The 21887-nt window shown below is 35.2% G+C and overlaps 1 protein-coding gene and 1 pseudogene across 2 annotated transcripts; both read left to right on the top strand.

Annotated features, from left to right (window-relative positions):
* Positions 1 to 11773: 11773 nt before the first annotated feature.
* LOC113326452 lies at positions 11774 to 13748 on the top strand (annotated as a pseudogene).
* A 609-nt stretch (positions 13749 to 14357) lies between these two features.
* On the top strand, positions 14358 to 15268 carry LOC113326580. 2 transcript variants are annotated; one of them, XR_003348407.1, is made up of 2 exons: positions 14358 to 14483; positions 14576 to 15268. XR_003348407.1 is itself a non-coding variant. In XM_026574276.1 (2 exons), the coding sequence occupies exons 1-2, from the start codon at positions 14448 to 14450 to the stop codon at positions 14927 to 14929; spliced, it is 387 nt and encodes a 128-aa protein (XP_026430061.1). In that variant the 5' UTR covers positions 14371 to 14447; the 3' UTR covers positions 14930 to 15268. The 2 variants fall into 2 exon arrangements, 1 of the variants encoding a protein (XP_026430061.1); XM_026574276.1 differs by having other exon boundaries at positions 14371 to 14483; positions 14579 to 15268.
* Positions 15269 to 21887: the final 6619 nt, after the last annotated feature.

Genomic DNA, 21887 nt, shown 5'->3' with positions numbered 1-21887 from the left:
TATCAAAAACTGTGAATAGAAATTCATATAATTACGAAATTAATTGTTAATAAAAATTCACACCTCTAGCATGCATGTCGCTTGTTCTTGAGGGCTACTAATCATTTTTGATATAACTTCACTGAGACAAATTTGGGGCTGAGAAATTTCATTGTTGATGAGATTGGCTGCTGGGTTGTAGATATAATATGGATTCAGAAAATGCGCTGCAGCATGAAGAGGAGAACTCAACTGATCTTTCCATCGTCGGTTAATCACACCTACAATAGAATTATTTCGAGTTTTACCCAAACCCCTTTCTATAGTTTCCACACATGTAGCAAGTGCATGAAACAAATAACCCATGGTAGGTTTATCTGAATCCAAGAAACGGATCATTTTCAATAAAGGACCAACCATCATGCATGCATTTTGGCATGTGTGCCAAAACATCTCATTCAAAATAATGTTTTTCACATCTTTAGCCGTACGAGTTTTTCCTTCTGGCGAGTTCACAAATTCTTGGTCTACAAAAAGACTCTCGATTGCATTACGTTGATCAATGATACTTTTGATTGCGATAAAATTTGTCGCAAACCTTGTTAAGCCAGGGCGCAATAGATTGTCCCCCAGAATGTTGTCTGAATCTAGCAAGAACCCAACCATGATTATAAATAAATTTACTGATTTTTCTAGCTTCTGAAATCACACCTTTAACAAAGGGGAACTTTTCAGTATCTTCCAACATTAAATCCAACACATGAGCTGCACAAGGTACCCAAAAAAATGTACCATACTCTATGGCCAATCTCATACCTATTAAAACAAAATGAGAAATGAATTAATAATATATAAAAATAAACAACTGTAATTAAATTAAGTTGTAATAGTTACCTGCGGCTTTGAATTGGGATCCTTGATCAGTTACTATTTGAACAATATTTGTCGGACCAATATCTTCTATAACCGGTCTGAACAAACTCATCAAATACTCTGCTGTCAACCGATTATGCTCGATGTCAACGCTTTTCAAAAATGCTGTCCCATGGCCACTGTAAACTAAGAAGTTTACAATCGTATGGTTATTTTTGTTTTTCCAACCATCTGACATGAGTGTACACCCATACTCTCTCCAATAATTTCGTTGGACCGACACCACATCCTTCTGAATCCTTTGTTTTTCCTGCCTTAATAATGGGTTCGACAACTTATAGGAAGACGGAGCTCTGTATGATTTTCCGAAATTTGCAACTGCATTGAATGCCTCGTGGTACTGAGTTGAGTTGGCCACATTGAAAGGAATATCATTAGCATAGAAAAAACGTTCAACAGAAGAATCAACTTTTTCCCGGCATGTTTTACTTCTCCCAAAATTCGCCATGCTAGGTTGAGAATCCCTATTAGTATTATATTGTCCTCCCATATCTACAGACATCCTAGGTGCTTGGTGTGGTGTACGCATTGAAGAACTAGGTATGTCCATAGAGGCTTGTGGATGCTGTGATGTACCTTCTCCGGCATTAGTATTCTTACTTTTTCGTCCAAAAAGGTTCTTCAACTTCGATAACCCGCCCATTTTCTTTTGTGTTACCGGCGCTTGTTCTTCTTCATCTATATCATGCACAGGGTTCCACGGTTCATTTTCATACATATCTTGAATTTCTGTATCTTCATATTCAGTTTCTGGTACTCGTTGCCGTTTTGCTTTGTTTCTGTCTTGCACCCATACTTTTGCTAAATTTTTAATCTCAGGTGGCACATGCATGCAGGGAGTAATTGTACCTCTTTGTTGTGTCAAATGCATTTTGAAACGCGAAATTCCCGCAGACACTTCTTTTTCACAAAAATTACACTTCAACTTTTTACCATCACTCATTACAGTACAATATGCATGAAAAACATCCCGTTTTGCAGATGTTGATCCTTCCATTATATTCTGTAAGTAGGAAATTTCACATAGCAATAAGTGACATATATAAATACAAGTTAAGTGGACATATTCCATCAATATAAAAATGGTTAGAGTAGCATTATAATTAGAAATCACAAGTTGCATTAGTCATTTACTCAACTTGAATATTAAAAGTTGAAATTAAGGATCGTGTAGCCTCTCATTTTTTCAGGATTGAGAACAGGAATACAAACATACCATACATCAATTCATCATGCCATTTTTTTTATAAAGAAACAATGATTTTTTACGTGCCAACTGATTCAAGTTGAATGAAAAATCTACAAAAAATAATTAATATTACCTCTTAAACTTGTATTTGAGAAATTCAAAATGTAAAGCATTCCTTTGAGCAAGAAGCAGAGAACCAGAGAACCAGAGGTATTGATTTCATTTCAATTCTCTTCTTGTCCTTTTAAAGCATTCCTTTGGGCAAGAAGACATAATAGCTAGCAAATCGAAATATTCTTGAAACATTTGGAATCTCGTTGCATGCATATATAAGCACAGTCTAGCTATGTCTTTGATCATGAAACCAACTACTCTTTTTACTTTTTTTTTTTGTTTTATTTCTTTAACTTTTGAGTCTGAACTCTAAAGTACAGACCACATGTAGCATATACTGTACACACCTCCAAATGCAAAAGAAAAAGATAAATCGACTCCCTGACTTCCCTCTCTCACTCTCTTTTTATCCAGCTAGTCTCTGACTCTCTTCCTGTTGCATTCCTTGTTGGTTAGTCTTGTAGCAAGTAGCTAAGAGCCTAGGAGTATTATTTGACAACAAAGTTTTGACTGCTTTTGAATCCGAATATGCATTATTGAAATATTGGGGAATGCATTGAACTATTCGAGTGACAACTTGAACATATCAAGTGGATAGTGATAGTATGCGTGTATAAATATTGTCGGTAGACGATAACTACAATGCATTGTTATAAGTCATAGACTTAGGGTTGTGAATTTTACTAGATATCCATAAATTTGTATGTTAAAAACCCATAAACAAATAAATAAAAAATCAAATAAATAAATTAAACCAAAAAAAATGAAAAAACGTAGTAACAACGTTATTTAGACCCGTTGTAACCATTTTCACAGCTGTAATTACCGTTACATAGGAAATTCAGATCACAAATTATTTATTTTTCTTGTTTAACCGTTATCACACCCGTTATTTTTAAAAAACGTCAAAAAAACGCGTTTTATTCCTATATAACGCGTTTTTGACCCAAAACGTGCTCACACCCGTCAAAACACGTTATAACGGTCACGCCTAGTACCTGTGATCTGGGCCGTGACCCGTTTTTCCGAACCTTGGTTGAGACTCATAGATTAGACACACTTTTTTACCCGTCCATCATAGGTCATCCAACAGCAATACAATTTGCTGAGTTGTCATCTTTTTAGACTTAAAAACACTATGCGGCTCTTACCCAAGCCGAGCCGATAACTACATGATTAGATATCCAAGGAAACGTGTATATTCTTTCTGCTGTCACTTCCCTGATATGTCTACCACGTTTTCTTTTTCTCGTATCTTTGCTTGATTCTGATTTTATTCTTTGGGAAAATTCAATCTTCTTCTTTCAGTTCTTCGTTTCTCCATTATCAAACAAGTTTTTCTTTTCAAACTGCCCCTAGCCTTCAGCTTCTGCACTCTGAGTAACAAATTGACATCAATCAATCGAGTATGTTCCCGTTATAAGCAGGAAAGTAAAGTGATCAATCAACTATTCCATCAAAAAAAAATCTATATTCCTTTTATAGTTGGCAATAGAATGAAAGATCCAATTTCAATAGCATCATAACAGAAAATTCAGAACAAGAACAATAAACTTGATTATAGTAACCATTTCAGAAAATCTCCTAAAGAGAGATATATTGTTCTATCGGCTCGGCTTGGGCAAGAGCCGTCAAATGTTTTTAATCCTAAAAGCAATGACACCTCAACAATTTGTACTTGCCGATGAATGAACTCTAATGGTCGGTTAGAAAATTGTGTCTATTCTCTACGTCTAAACAAAAAGTTCCATGATCCGGACCCAACGAACACGTACTTTTATACTCGGACTATTCATAGTTTCTATACTTTATTTTAGGTTGATGTTAACCTATGCATAGGCTAACAGGTCATTAATTGAGTTACTTTTGTACATTTTTCGTGAAAACAAAAAAATAAATTTTAATTAATATTTCTTTAACAAATGTCACTGCATTTCCATTAATATCCTTATAAAGTGATGGAAGATGAAACATCTGTATTTAACAAGTAGCGTATTCCTCCATCAGCAGCGACACGCACACACTGTGTTTGTAAAAAGGCCTGTCAAACTCCTCTAGTTTGTACTAGAACCAAGATACCCAATTAGATTTTGACATATGTCATCTTTTTTCCTTAATTTAGTTATCTTATTTATGAAAATATGGCAAGATACCCAAAAGATAATATTGTTACCATTTTTATCTCCCAAACCGAAATCCAAGGTTACAGTTCGTTAAGTTTTTCCATTAAAGGGAAGCACAACTAATAGGTTAATGACCTTCCGGTATAGCTAAGTTACAATTAGTTCTAGTTTAATCATTTAAGAAAATATGGAGTTATTCCTCGTGCCCAAGAATGTCACGATTCACGAACAGTCCTTTGGTATGGAAAATAATAACATCTCTTGTAATTGCAGAAAATTTTGAATTCCCAGGAATCTTGTGTTCACATGCTCTAAAATTCTGTCCGTGCACAACATTAAAAGTACTCCTACTCGGTGGACGAAAGATGTGAAGTCTGGCAGAGTAAAAATGAATCCAATCACTACAAATGGCGAGAGTTATGTAGACTACACATTCAGTTGGCGACAAGAACATCAGAGTTTCATGAAGCATATGAAATTGCTTTGTCTGGACTTAACAACACACTAGCAAAGGTCGATGAAATTTTCAGAGGAGTACCATCTAAAGAAAATTCACAAGCAATGTTGCTGACGACCAATAATCCTTGAAACAAATTTGGATATTTATTTTTATCTCCCAAACCGAGATCCAAGGTTAGTTCAAAGAAATTTGGATGTTTAGATGACGATGCTCGAGAGAAAGTTGTATTCTCCCTGTAATCTCAAACTCAAAGTGTTAGTTAAAAGAAAAAAGTTATATAACAATATCAGATATATATGGTTTTTTATCTTTTTTTTTCATTTTTTGTATCCATAAATTTGTGATAATTGAATTAAGGAAGAAAAAGTTACCACGTCAAAATCTAATTGATGGGACACGATGGCGCATGCGATCTGCACCCGTTAAGGGGAAGTGTATCTGTTTATTTACTTCATGCTATTCCGTATTTTCCTAGATTTTTTCCGTGTTTTTTTTTTTTTTTTTTTTTTTTTGCATTGTTTGATCTTAATAACAAAAGTTACTTTGAAAACAAAAGATTATAGATAAAGATTGCTAATTTTGAATCATTTGATTATTATCTTCCTCTAAATTCAGTTTTCTCTGTTCGATTGTCAAATACATAATTAATTAACTTTTCCTGGATTAAGAGGAAAACGAACAGAGTTAAAAGAGAGATAAAGAAGGACAAAAAAACAATATTTTCTTTCTAATTAAAGGGCAATAACGGAAATTAGTTTTTTCACTGATACTCGAGCCTGGTAATGTTTATATCACAAAATATTACGACAATTAATATTCCCTTCGTACTTATTATATATGTTGAGTTTAAAAAATTTGTAGTATCATTAGATAGGCGGAGCTCCATTTTCAAAGTTATTTTTTCCACATACACCCCTATTAATGATGCATGGGTATTATACAATCTAATTTTACATGTAAGATAGAAATATATAAAAAAATATTTTGTATTGGAACAAGGTAAGGATAAATTTGGAAAATAAAAAAAAAATTATAAAAACTAAACATTTTCTTATTCTAAAAGAATACTACTTTTCCACCTAAATAATAGGTAAGGAGGGAGTACCATCTTATCCTAATTCACGGGCGCATACGCTAGCAGGAGTGCAGGACCATCAGGTTATTTGAAAAATTGGCATGTGGGCTATGCTAATGGACATAGATTCAAAACATGTTTTGGATTTTTGACTTTTGTGGATTACGTGTTTGTTTGAGAGAAAAATTGTGGCACATAAATGCACAAATCAAATTGGATTTGATTTGATCTTCTAAATCACCGAGGGATTATCCCGGAGATAAGCCCAAAAAAAGAGAAAACCGGTGGGCCCACAAAAAATTAAATGAGTTTACTTTGGAACTATTTTTTTAGGCACCATCTCTTTTTTACGGGACCATCATTTCAATTATAGGAGGTCACGTTGTGGTAAATCTAAGTCACCTTTTATCTAGGTTTTTATGTAAAATTATCCTTTTAAATTAGTTAGTTTAAGGGTCAATAATTATATTAGTTAATTTAATTATTGGTTAGTTAAATGGTTAAGTAAATTGATTAGTGAGTATGGGGTTTAATTTAAAAGTGGTTTTTGTAAAAGAATAATTATTGAGAAAGAAGAAGGGGAGGGTTTTGGAATTTATTTTTATTTTTTGGAGATGGTTTATTTCGAAAGGGTTTTGGGTACACGTATACTTTAAATTTAGTTAATGGTTCTTGAATTGGCCAGAAATTTTGAAAAAATTAAGATTTTATGAACGACTTTCAGCTATGGCAATAAAGTTCGGCTATGACATCTGAAGAACAAGTAACCGAAATCATCTGCAGGTGTAGTTCGAATAATGTTTCTGAAAACACTGGTAGCCGAATTCAACTTTAATAGAGTTTTTCCTTTCAAAGAAAAGTTCGGTTTGGAAAAAAAATTGCGACGTCACTGAACTCAATATATAGGTTTTCAGAGAAAAGTTCGGTCAGGACAAAAAAATTGCGACATAACAGAACTCAAAGTATGGCTAGGAAATTAAAAATCCGTCTAGGAAAATAAAAAGTTCGGCTAGGAATTTTTATTTTGTGAAATAGCCGTACTATTCTTCGTGTTCTTCATTTCCATCGGGTTCGGCTAGTTTGAAAAAAATTTCACAAGATTGCTAACCGAACTTCTCTCTACAACTTCAATTTTTATGATTACTACTCACTGCAACTTCAATTTTTATCAATTACAACTGTATAAAGAAGACATAGGTTAGTTGGAAAGTACCTCTAGTATACAATTTCGAAAATCCGGATTTAAAACGATTATGAAAATGGAACAGAAAAGAAGAGGATAAGAAAGAGTTTAAAATGAAAAAGGTTAGTTGAAAAATTATGTTTTTGTGTTTATGAAATAAAGTTTTAATTAGGTTAGTAGGTTTAGGAGGGATATGTTATTAGGTTAGTCATAATTTATATAAGGGTAAAGGATAAGTTAGTCATTTCCTAACTTTAGGACATCCCTTATAACCGTAGGGAAGGTGGCCTTAGTAATCATGATCTCCATATAAAAATGAGGGGTGCCCTAAAAATCATTCTTGTTTTAGTGACGGATATTTTTTACACTCGCCAGATTGGGGTATACCCAGATTAATTGGAGTACACCTAATGATATAAATAGGGTCATTAGGAAGTAAAGCCCAAAACCCCTTAGCCCCATTTTTTCAAAAATGGCCAATCCACCCTTGCTTAATTAACACTAATAAATATGTTTAGGTTAATTAATTTAGTTAGTTAATTAGTTGATTAAAATAATGAAGTTAGGTTTTATTTAAATTGAACTCATGGATTATGTTGGAAGACTTTTGAGAAAAAAAATTATTTTGAGAATTTTGTTTGTAACGGGAATGAAACCACATTAGCGAAACACTTCTAAAAAGAGGATTTGAAAGCTTCTGGTGGTCTCATTCTCCAGATTGCATAAATCAACACTTTCAGAAATCACGGTATGAAAAGTAGGCATGCTCGACCAAACTAGAAGATAACAACCTTTTCTAACCAGCAAGGTATTAATTCCATAACTCGCCGACTAATCTTCAGTCGTCAAAGTAGAGAATGCCGAACACTGACGACTAAAAATATTATACACACAGGGAAAGACTGATTTTAGCTGTCATTGGTTGTTATGGTCAAAGTTAGACAAAGTGACGACCAACTCTAAGTCGTCAAGATAGCTTCCCAAACCATTCTGAGTCGACTAATAGAAAAAAATGTACAATAAGAAATATTTTTTTGGTATTTGTTGGTGTTCAAGTTTTCATAACATGGCAACCTTAATTACTACAACACTAGTCGGAAATGTATAAGGATAAATACCATGACGACCCTGTGAATGTATTTTTAGAGATGAAAAGTCATCACGATATTCATCCCAAGAAGTGACGACCAAAATAAAACCTTAAAAGTCGTCAAGGTCGATGAAGATATACCCAGACGATTATATAACTCCAAAATAACAATTTCAATTTTTCTGATCGTATTTTGACAATTAAACTACAAAATAAAACACCTAGCGTTAGGTTGGGCAGGGGATTCATTAGATCTTGATGAAGAATTTTTATTGAGATGAATTGATAGAGAAGAAGAAGAGAACGATGAAACATTACTTCAAGTAATGGTTGTTAGGTTGATAAAGGGAGTTTAGTATATTGGTTTGAGGTTGGAAAAAAAGAATTTGATGAGGCTATTTAGGTAAATTTATCCTGTTTGGACACCCCTTATCCCTACAAAAGAGTCCACTTAAAATAGGGTATTCCCCATTCCGGACAGTTTTTCTATTGTAGAAACTATTAAATAGTCCTAATATAAAAACATAATAGAAAAAAAAAACTCATAATATGATATATGAAAATTATGACAAGATAACGTGTTTATTAGCAGTGAATCGCCGGGCATCTATCTGGTCAATATGGTACAAGTGGCGCATCGACGAGCTTCGACCTGCATGGCGTGATGTTGGAGCGGAGTTCTGGTTTGTCACAAATAAAATCTTTGGATTTACCATTATAGTTAGATAGAAGAGAAAAAATCGGAAAGATAAATCAATGATAGTTACTAGTTTTAGATGATTTTTTTTTTAAATAAAGCCTTTGTAAGATTTTCATCGATCTTCAATAATAAGTTGGATGCATCCTAAAAGTCTACTAGATATCTTATTTAATTTAAAATGAAGCATGCAGGCTCCAGTAGACTAAATCAAAAAATAATTTTGGCAATTAAAATATGACAACAGATTTGATATACCGACGCTTGTGGGTGTGTCACGACCTAAATACTAAACATGTTTGGCTGATATGATTACAACCTAATTGAAGCATCAAACTTGATTACCAATTTTAAGAAACAATAATTCCAAAATCAATCACCTTCTCGATCTTCAATTCTTCTTTAAACCCTCACCATTAAAACCATCTCCTTCATCAAAACAACATCACCAAAACCTAGCCTGAGACTCTATTCCTCCTAAGAAACTAAAGTTAAACTCTAAATAAACATCTACACTTCGATAATCCGTCAATATAACATTAATTCATGCAGAACATTAAATCTATTGAAAACCCTAATTTCACTTACCATTTCTCTGCTTTTCCGGAACTCAAACAGCTTCAGTAACATCACCTCCTTCCTCAAATCATCAATTCACCAATCATTTGACGAAACACTCACACAAAACAAGCTAGAATCGTTGAAATCGATAACAACAGAGAGGAGGAGAGAAAGAACAGAGAAGAAAAAGAAAAAGAAGAAGAGAAAATGATTTTCTCCTCAATTGTTTTGGAGATAAGACCGATAAGATTACTAAGGCGTCCAAAAATCGAATAAAGGCAGCCAATGATTATTCTAGAATGATAGAGGTGTCTTAATAAGAAAGCTCGAATGTCATAATAAATGATAACTGCGAAATTACCATTTTACCCTTCATATTAAATTGATGATTTCTTCTTCGTCATGTGTCCGAATGACACGTTCGAGTAGTCCATTTCGCATAAATTTTCGAGATCTATCTAACGGTATTATTTTCGTATATAAATTATTATTATATTAATTTCTGTTAATTAAAATCTATATTAACTAATCGAGCCATTAGCGACTAATTGTCTATTGATCGTCTCTTGACCGGTCAAATAGCGTTGACGATCTTGCATATCCTTACAGGGTGGAACCAATCATTCACTCTAACCTAACTACTAAAGTTAAACTTCAGCATTAGCGGAAACATCCAATGATATCCTATCAACATCAAAAGACACAGACACTGCAACAATAAAAATCTAATTGTTAAGTACCATATCAGACAGATTCTAACAGATCCAGAAATTATATTAGCTTTTGGATTAGAAAATTACTATAGTTTATATAATTTTATTGTCCTTCAAAACCATGAAAAATGGATGATTCATTTGATGCTGTAGCTCACCTACTTCAATCCGTATAACATAATATTATATATGTTATTCTTTTGTTCATGAAAAAACAAACTCTTGACCTTGTCTTAATACCTTGTTCTTGGTTTTGTTGTAAATTATAATTGGTAGATATAAAGAATCTTGTCATCCATAGACTAGGGATCTTTGATGTTATTTTGAAACGTAACTGTTCTGATCCTCGGGTGTTCACTTACCTAATTTGCAACATATGCAAAACTCAAAGTGTGTAAATAATTCTGATTTCGGATCGAAAGAATCGAAAGAAATCTTTCATTGTATATTCTTTCATTGTATATATTAATCCTGGCTAGTTTGGGGCCTATAGGGATTATTTGAGTCCCATCACTGCATGGTAAAACTAGGTAAAAGTATTAAGATAACCTCACTTTAAAAATTAATCATAATCTTTATCCTTTTAAATTCAAAATCATTTCAAAACCAAAACTCATTCAAATCATTTCTCTCACAAATTAAAATTCAAACTCAAATTCATCCATTGATTCTAACAACATCGATCGATTTAAAAGAAATTTCATCAACCATTTATTTCTTGAAAAAAGAATCAAACTAAACATCGTCGAGGCAACCTATATTTCATTTTATACTTGTGATTGATTTATCTACTCAAAATTTAAAACTACAAACAATCTAGGGTTACTATGTCTAACATAATCGGTCGTGGTTCATGTCCATATTTACCGATTTCTATGACAATCTGTTGATGTTCATGAACACGTCAACAAACTGAATTTGTTTTCCGGTCGAAGAAAATTTAACCAGAATCGGTAAAAGTGAATGCCCACATAAACCGATTATGGTATGGAAGAGACCTAGTTTTCTGTATGTTTTTTTTTTGTTAGAATCGGATTATGTGGATGTTCACATAAACCGACTATGCGAAACAATCTGTTTATATGTGACTAGGAAATCCCAATTTTTAGAATCAGATTTTTTCTATGCATACTTTAACCGATTTCGGATATCCTTCGTGAATAGCGAAACACAAACACAAAATCAGTTTACGAATGCATGAATCCATGAACGTAAACTGATTATGGGTAGTGTTTTCGAAAGAAAAAAAAATCGTGTTTTGGTGATGAATCAACATTACTTGATTTCTAGGTTAATAAGATTAAACATCTATTAATAAACCGATTAACACTTTTTAATTAAAGATAAATTAGTCATTAAAAAAAATAGTCGGTTAAGGGATATCTCATTTCACTTCAAAATGTCTTATTTTGTCCTGTAATAACAGGCCCCGAATAATTGGCTTAGGCCCCAACTTAGCCAGGATAATAATATATATATACAACAGATGCAAACTCAAAGTATCGTTGAATGCAACAACCAAAGAATAGCCACACCCCTTGGGTCTTGCTCTACAATCATACAACCCATTTACTCCTCTACATGAATAACCCTCGTCACCAGCAAAACCATTTCAACCAACTACCAACACCACCAAAGATCCCTGCCCAAAAATAAGTAAATGGAATTTCCATCATATATGTTGTTTATGCAGCAGCATGGTTCGCTGCCCTTGCGCTCCTCCCAAAAGGTTTCCATCTTCGCCGTCACAAACTAAACCCACCACCGGGGCCAAATGCGTGGCCAATCATCGGTAACTTAAACCTTATTGGTTTCCTTCCTCACCGTTCACTTCATAATCGGTCTCAAAAATACGGACCTTTAATGCAACTCAAGCTTGGGTCACACCGAGTTGTAGTTGCTTCATCAGTGGATATGGCGAAATAATTTCTCAAGACCCATGATGTATCTTTCTCTGGTCGAACCAAAACTGCTGCCGGAAAAATCATAACCTACAATTATTCCGATATAACTTGGTCTCAGTATGGTCCTTATTGGCGACAAGCTCGTAAGATGTCCATAGTTGAGTTATTCAGTGTGAAAAGAGTGGAGTCATATGAGTACATACGCATCGAAGAAATGAGATTACTTTCGAAAGCACTGTACAAGTCGAAACGTATTGCTGTTAACCTGAAGAGTCATCTTGCTGATGTTAGTTTGAATGTGATTAGTAGAATTGTTTTGGGCAGAAGATATTTGGATGGAGATGAAAATTCAATTGTCACACCAAATGAGTTCAAAGAAATGTTAGAAGAGTTGTTTTTGTTAAATGGGGTTTTCAATATTGGTGATTCAATTCCTTGGCTAGGGTTCTTGGATTTGCAAGGGTATGTCAAGAGAATGAAAGTTTTGGCAGAGAAATTTGATACATTTTTGGAACATGTTCTTGATGAACATCTCTCCAAAAAAGAAGTTGCAGGAAAAGATTTTGTTGCTAAAGACATGGTTGATGTACTTCTACAATTCGCCGATGATCCTAGTAATGATGTCAAGTTTACTAGGACAAGCGTCAAGGCATTTACACAGGTAAAAGTTACTTTTCACCTACAATACATGCTATATATGTTAACCGTTCATTTTGCATTCATCCAGAGAAAACTCTCGATACCTTTCCGATGATAATCTTTTGTATGATGTGATTTTAAGTTGGCTGTGAAATTCATGTCATAGTAATTTTGAATTTTCTGGGTAACAGCCAGATTTTTCCACAGGAGAAATTCCAAAATATCTTTTTGTGGGTTAATCATTTATGATACTGCGCTGGAATGCGTTGAAATCTTTAATATCAAAATTATCTTCTGGCATAATAATTTCAAACTCAACTGTTTCGTATGGACAAGGATGATAATGACCTCATTGACTTAACCAAAATTTTCAGCCACATTCTCCATTTTAGACCACGCATGAAATCTTTTCACTAAAACCGGTGTGTTATGGCCCAATTCCAGGATTTAATGGCAGGAGGAACGGAGAGTTCAGCCGTGACAGTAGAATGGGCAATTTCCGAACTATTAAAAACTCCAGAAATTTTCGAAAAGGCAACCGAAGAACTTGATAGGGTCATCGGAAGACAAAAATGGGTTGAAGAGAAAGACATGCAAAACCTACCATACATTGAAGCGATCGTTAAAGAGACAATGAGAATGCACCCAATGTCACCGTTATTAGCACCCGAAAAACTCGTGAATGTGTGAAAATCAACAACTACGACATACAATCAGAAACGAATGCATTTGTTAACGTGTGGGCGATAGGAAGAGACCCAACATTGTGGGAAGAACCGGAACAATTTCGCCCGGAAAGGTTTATTGGAAAAACTATTGATGTCAAGGGGCACGACTTTGAGCTATTGCCCTTTGGAGCAGGGAGAAGGATGTGCCCTGGCTACTCATCGGGAAGTAAGATAATCCAATCTAGTTTAGCTAATCTCTTACATGGTTTTGTTTGGAAGTTACCAGCCGGAGCTGAGGATCTGAATACGGAGGAAATTTGGGGACTTTCAACGCCGAGAAAAATTCCATTAGTTGCAGTCCCTGAACCCCGTCTTCCTAATCATCTCTATAATGATAAAATTCCGGTTAGCTGCCATTAGTAACCGCTATTAGGGTTCTGCTAGTTGTTGTGCCCATGCATAGGTAGATGCATTGAGTATAACAAAAGTGTACGAATATATATATATATATATATATATATATATATATATTGCTGATGTACTGTGCACACGAACATGATAGTGTATTAAGAATTTGTGTTATGATATTAATAAGATATTATGTGTGGTTGTTAATTGTACTCTGAGATGATAATTTGTAGCTAACTACAGATCAAATCTTACCGGGGTACGCCGAAAATGTTCTAGTTCACAGTAAGTCAGCAAGATGATACCTTGTTGTGATACAAATGTATAAAAAGAAGTCGAAATTAATATGGCACAATATTTCAGCCTATGGATTAACTCCAGCTCAATTCCCAGCGTAACTAACTTCTGCAAGTGGTCTGGTTTGGAGCCTTCAATCACGCAGTAAAAGATAAGAACTGTATCACTTTCCAAAGTCGTTCACATGGTGCATTGTATGCAATTCATTTTTTGGCCTCCACTTGGAGTTTTTAAATGTTATTTTCTGATGATGCCGGTGGGTTACTCTAATCGGTAATCATTTATAACAAACGGTCGTTGTATCATATCCTCTCCATTCACCAAATTTCTTCAGGGAGAAAATGGCTTCTTTTTGTGCTGTTTTGGTTTACAATCTTGTGTTCCTCCTAGTGTCGACTGTTTCTGCGTCTATGGATGACACAAGTGTCGTTGGCTCTGCTTTCCCTTCTTGTAAGTATCACTGTAAGATTCAAGATTTTCTAAATCCATAGCGTTTAAAACAGATTTCTAACTATGCAGTGTATTTTGTTGTGTTTATGCAGTAGAGATTGGAGTTCTTACGGATACACCCTTCAAATGTGACTCTGAGACCGGCGTCTACACGTCTAAGACATCCGCTTGCATTATGCACATCCTGTTTGACTTATTGTTTTGGCTCACGCGATGCATTGGGTACCACCTTACTTGACTACAAGTGCTCATTTATTCCACCGAGTGGAAAAATGCAATGCGACTGCTGTTCTCAAAAACCCACACCTCCACCACCCCCACCATGTTCCCCTCCTCCACCTTCAGGCGGTCAGTGTGATACCGGAGACGACGTCACTGAGACTAGATTTCAAGCTCAGATTGCGTCGATTGTACAAATTGGTGCAGCCAAGATTGTTCGGAGTTAGGAGGTCGTGTGATTGAGAACAAGTGTGCGATTGGTGAATCTAAATTTGTAAGGCGTTGCAAGTGTTGTTGTCGTGGAGGAAACTCTGGTCTAAAGTTGTCCTAGTTTCCCTTCCGATGCAACATGGGCCATCTATACCAAGTCTTGGACCATGCTAATAGAAGTTATAGTCGTCGGGATCCTTACTACTGGCATCTTCATCATCATCCATATATCATCGTAATATCGAGCGGATCCATCAAGCCACTCTTCTTTCTTTCTTTTTTTGTCTTTTTTTTTGATTGGTTAGCACTCTTAGCCTTATATTTAGGCTTCTTTTAAATGTAGCCTATGCTTTTATTAATTATAACCCATTTGACTTTTTTAATCATTATTTGTAGCCTATAAACTAAATTGCTGACTCGCTGAGTTGGTAAATCGGTAACTCAGTGACTCAGATCAAAAATTTGTTGTTCTTCTTGTTCCTGATGCAACTGGTAGACCGTATGATGAAACCCACTTGTGATCCTTGACATTAGAAGCTTACCAACGATTGTATGGAAATACCATGACTTTCATTTGGTACTGCACATGCGTTACTTTGTAGCTTGTAAGCAAATCATAACTCTCATTAAGATTTATTTGCCTATTCATTCACTAACATACACCAAGACTCATTTGTTTCCTCACAATAGATAGAGGTAGTTCGTCGTTGTAAATTGGATTTAGTAAAGTGAATCTCATGATTTTTTTCGCAAGTTATAGTCTCATATCACGACTTTATCAACTTCTAAATTAAAATCCTCTAGTGGGAAGATATTTCAGATACAGCTTGTTCTTTCCCGATATTAGTGCCGGAATACTAACAATTTATTTGGTGGAGTTGTATTTTGATTTTAAAAAATTGAAAGATTAAATTTAGGTTTATGATCGGAGGAAGTAGAATAAAAAAATTACGGTATATTTTTAAAATAAGTTGGATCTCAACTTAACTCGCATAAGTAGCAATGAATCACTGCTACCTTGAAAAATATATATTTTGTGTTATGATTTGGGCTATGGTTAATAAATTGAAAATAAATCATGAACTATAAACAAGATGAGTTATGGTTAAAAGCATGAATTATATTTAAGAGAAGCTCTTATTTATCAATTGTATTGTCATTAGTCGGAGTTATGTTCTAAAGGTTCACTTCACTCAAAAGTTATAGAAGTCAAGATTGGTTGCTTAAAATCGATTTTTCCCGATATACAGATGACACGCGCTAATTGATGAATTTCACGGAGCATTTCGAGGACTAGCTAATGTTACTAATAGCTTATCTATATGTAAAACTTAGGAATTTAATGGTTGCTACAGTTTTAACTTGTAAGATTTCTGGATTCCGACTCAAAATCAATTTGTGATGAGTGGAGCGGCATTTTCATGTTAGTGTGCATCAAGGCTAGAAATTATATAGTACGTGTAAGAAATTTCCCATGCATCGTACAGAGGTTAGATTTCAAGTGAGATTGGTGAAAAAGGATCACTAATAACCTCATTCTGCGTCTACTCTTAATTAGAGAAATTATGAAGAACATACTTATGCAAATTTTATCTTTTTAAATTATTTCATTGGAACCTTTTAGAAACCGTCTTGAATCTAGATTTTAAACGCCATTAACTAGTTGATCTCGAATATTTGAATTGAAACCTTGCAAGTTTATCACGTCACCGTGAACACCTAGAAATGTTCATAGAGGCATATGGCCGATAGGTGTAAAATTTGGGGTTAGACTAAGAAGATGGTGGGCAAGATGGCTCACGCACGTTTTTTTTTATGGAAAAGGTAATATATTAATTAAGAAATAAAGTATAGAAAATATACAAGATCCTTTTTATCAATGATATTGGACATCACACTAAATTGAGATATCCTTACCTGAACTGAAGTTGGATTGATAAGTGACGAAGATGTCTTATACGAGCTTCCTTTTCAATGTAATCCGCTGCAGAGTTATATTTTCTATTTATATATTTTATCACGCACGTTGACCACTCAAAATAAGGAGTTATCTATGTACATAAATAACCCATAGGATAGTCAATGAAAAACGACGTCGAGGCTTGACCTTTTGGACGTCTTGAGGAGCGAAAGGTTTACTATAGGACACGTATCCTTAAGTGGAACGAAAGGTTTATCTATGTACATAGATACCTACATATAGGACATGTATCCTTAGAGCATCCACAGTGGGCGAGTATAACCAAATTTATGGGATGAGATCCTAACACAGTGGGACGGAGTAAAGATCAAATTTGGACCAAAGATCAAATTCCAGACCAAATATGGTCGCGACCAAATCCCAAATTCTAATATAGTCGGGCGTAAATTTAAAGTACGCTTAATGCTGGGCGTAAATTTAAAGTACGCTTGTTAACGGGCGTAAACCAAATTTACGTATGTTGGTGGGGCGGAATTTAAATTTACGTTTGTTGCGGGCGTAACATAAATTTACGCCTGATGAGACGGACAGAAGAATTCCGCGCGTTGCCAGGCGGACACCAAAATTCCGCCTATCTGGGGCGGACACCAAAATTCCGCCTCTCTGGGGCGGACACCAAAATTCCGCCCCTCTCAAACGGACTTTTTTTTTACGCCTCAGCAAAATTATGAAACATGAAATGAAAATTTTCGAACGTTAGAATGATAAATTTTTCGAACGTTGGCGTTGGAGATTGCGTAGCAGATTTTTGACCGTTGGTAAGATATTTATATCTTTCGAACGTTTGAAATTGAATGTTAATAACGGGTTTATTTTATACCTATATATACCAGATGAATTCCTTTCACATTTTCATATATCAGGAAGAAAAAATAGTATCAGGAAGAAAAAATATTATCAGGAAGAAAAAATAGTTTTCCATATTTCAAATCATTTTGAAAATTTTCATCGAATCGTTTTTAATGTCAACACCACGAATAGCAAGAGGTCCAAATTTTACGACAATCGAAGATGTCACGATGTGTAAAATTCATTTATCAATATCTCAAGATCCCGGCGTTGGAGCCGATCAATCAGAGATTGCGTTGTGGAATCGTATCAAGGATGATATTGAAGCTCATTTACCGGATAAACCAGAGCGGTCTTGGAGTTCCTGGCAAAAACGATTTCAGGGAATAAGTAAAGAAGTGGCGTTGTTTTCGGCAAAACAGGCGGAAGTGGAAGGTGAATATCATACGGGATGGGGTCCGGAAATGACCGTGAGTATTCTCTCTGTTTTGAAACAATTATTTTCTAATATTGATATGCCCATCAACCTAATTGTTTTTAAAAACATTAACAGCTCGAAGAAGTAAACAAACGGTTTAAGGAATGCAATCATGGAAGAAAATTTAGGCACGAAGAGTGCTACCCAATTGTCATAGAAAATATAAAATATAATCGTCGATCGACTTTTGTTTTTGATACGACGCACGATTTGGATAGTAGCGTGAATACCGAGGAAGATGGCACTCAAGTCGAGTCCGGTAACGACACAGATAAAGGAGACATAGAGAATACATACCTTCGTCAGATGGGAAAAAAAGCAGCTAAACGACTGAAGAAAACCGGGCGAGAGAAATCCAACAGCCAAGAGGAATTGATGGGAATAATTATTACACAGCAAGAAAATTTCAATTCTCATTACCGGGAACAATCAAGATTCAAGATGGAACAAAAAAAGGCCGAGTTTGCACAAAAACAAGCTGAGCATGCGGCTAAAATAGCCAAGGAGGTCGCAGACGATGAATTTCGCATCATGATGATGGATCTTTCCAAATTGGATCATGTACAAAAGGAGTACTTCGAACTTCGAAAGGCTTTAATAGTACGGGACAAAAGGAGCCAATTATAATCGTCAAAACGTGATAGTTCGAACCTTAAGTATTAAGTCTAATAATAAGTGATAATAGTTTTAGTAGTTTATTTACGTTTTAATATGTATTAATTTTGTCATTAGTCGTATTATTATGTAATATTTGGGATTTAATTTTATCTTCATTTAATTTAATCAACTTTAACTTATTTTGTAACATCTTACTTTAATTTACCAAGTGATGAGTATATGAAATAGAGTTAATACATTTCTTCGAAATTATTCGTTAAAATAAAATCACATAATTTTTTCATATGGGAAACAACATTTAATTCCAATATTTTGTCCTCGTCTCCAACCTTTTAATTCCCATATTCTGCCCATATATGTTCGATTAAGTCATCGCGCAAGCGAATATGCCTATCTTTGCTGCGCATATGACGTCGGCGTTGCTCAGCTCTAATTTGGGAAAACTCCTCACTGTTTCCTCTTAATATATTAACCGGTGTCGGGTTGCTACGATGATCATAAACATGTGGCCATTCACCGGGTAGACGCTCATCCTCGACTATCATATTATGTAAGATAATACACGTTTTCATGATATAGGCAAGCACATCTGGATTCCACATTCTAGCAGGTTGTTTGATGATTCCAAACTGTTGTTGAAGTACACCAAATCCCCGCTCTACGTCTTTTCTTGCACCCTCTTGCATCGCTGAAAATATCTCTTTTTTCCTACCAAGCGGATGTTTAAACGCCATAATAATATTAGCAATTTCTGGATATATTCCATCACCTAGATAATACGGCATGTCATAAGAATGACCGTTTACCACATAGTTCACCGGTGGTGCTTTTCCCGTGACCAGACTTCGAAAAACATATGAACGGTTCATCACATTAATATCGTTGTTAGAGTCTGGCATACCAAAAAATGCATGCCAAAACCATAGATCATACGACACCACCGCCTCCAACACGATACTTTCGCTCCCTTTATACGCGGTGTAAGCCCCTGATTCGGCAGATGGACATTTATCCCATTTCCAATGCATGCAATCTAGGCTACCTATCATCCCTGGAAATCCTCTATCTTTGTTTTGGTTGAGCAACAACTCAACATCACCAGCCGTAGGTTCACGCAAATATTCTTTCCCATACACATTGACAATCGACTTGCAGAACCTCCGAGTTGCTTCCAACACCGTGGTTTCGCCTATGCGTAAGTACTCGTCTATTGCATCTGCCGCACATCCATAAGATAACATTCGCACCGCTGCAGTTACTTTTTGATGAGGGTTTAATCCTAAAACTCCACACGCATCGGGCCTTTGCACAAAATATCTGTCTTCGGCTGTAACACCTTCCACTATTCTGTTAAACAATTGTCGACGCATCCTGAATCTTCTGCGAAAAACATTAGGTGGTTGGTTTGGATACGGAGAAAAATAGTCGTTCCACAGAAGTTCAGCACCAGTCTCACGATCTCTTGGTATTTTGATACGAGTTTGAGGCCATTTAGAATTGGTAACAAGGACTCCCATACTAACGGCCATGTTATTTTGCATAATTGCTATTGAATCATCATCCGAGGAATAAAAACTACTATTAGAAGAAGAAGAAGAAGATGAAACAGAAGAACAATAGTGAGCGGTATTCTCATATGCTTCCATATTCTATCCGAATCAGAATAAGTGTGTGATTGTAAAAAGAGGTGTGTTGGTATTTATAGAGTGAGTGACGGAGATCACATGCTTCCATTTTCCATCGGGATTAATAAATAAAATAACATAAAGTATTTGACAAATTTTGTAAACTGTTTGTCAGTGAGGTGTTTGTCGTATTGAAATGACTAGTCGGTGAAATTTGATAAAGTATTCAAATAACTACTCGCTGAAATTTGATAGAAATTTGATAAAGTATTAAACTGACTACTCGCTGAAATTTGATTGCCTATTGAAATGACTACTCGCTGAAATTTGATTGCCTATTGAAATGACTACTCGCTGAAATTTGATTGCCTATTGAAATGACTACTCGCTGAAATTTGATAAAGGATTCAAATAACCACTCGCTGAAATTTGATAGAAATTTGATTGAGTATTGAAATGACTACTCGCTGACTACACATAACAAAGATAAATAACATAATAAATGTCTAGTATGACTACACATAACAAAGATAAATAACATAATAAATTCAAAGCTAAACCATATAAATAGTCATCACAGGCTAAACATTTCCCGTATCCGGAGTCGCCGATCGCGGTGGGATAAAAGCCGTTCTCGGAATGGGCCTGACCGAGGACGTTGAAGATGATCCTTGACTCATAGAACTCCACACTTGTGGTGGCAATGTGGGGGAAAAGGCGCCGAATCCAATGGAAGGTTGGATGGTGTGTGGCGTTCGGAAAAGAGACAGTTGATACTCCAATTCTGTGATCTTATTATTCTGGTTTCCTATAAGTTCATCTTTCGCTAATAGACACTCCATCCTATCTTTCGTTTCTCGTAATGTAAAATCTCGAAATTGTTTAGTAAAATCAGCATATTCTTGGAATAATGCATAACTATCGCCCTGTCATGAAAAAATGAGATAGATGAGATTTTTTTTTTTTTGGAATTAGCAATGTAAAGTTGAACGAACACTTACGGGCGATAATTGTTGTTGCGGTGGAATAAGAACATGTTCATCTGGTTTTCCAAGTTCGGTAGAATAGAAGTCACCGCTGTACCCAAATGTTTGGACCTCCCAATCAGGATGTGTCACATATTTTCTGAAATTAGTAACCTTTTTCCAATACTCTAAATATACTTCATACTGCACAACTTGCACCACCTCGGTTGCATCAACAAAACCGTCCGCTAGCAGGAGTTTTGCTTGGTCATCACCCAAATGCCCAATAATTACATGTAGTTTCATGGGAACAGCAAACGAGGGATGGTTTTGCCTCCAACATCTTTCTCCTAAATAAACATTATGCTGTATAACCAAAAAGGGAATATAATTGTAGTGAGTACGTTATTAATTAGATAAATAACGAAAAATAAAAAACTATGTTATTGACGATTAATATTAATGATATAATATAAAAAATCATGTCTAACTCACAACGCCATTCCGAAAAATATCCAT

This window comes from Papaver somniferum, unplaced genomic scaffold (genome assembly GCF_003573695.1).
Source record: "Papaver somniferum cultivar HN1 unplaced genomic scaffold, ASM357369v1 unplaced-scaffold_10, whole genome shotgun sequence".
Lineage (NCBI taxonomy): Eukaryota > Viridiplantae > Streptophyta > Magnoliopsida > Ranunculales > Papaveraceae > Papaver > Papaver somniferum.
This window is presented reverse-complemented; position numbering and strand designations above follow the sequence as displayed.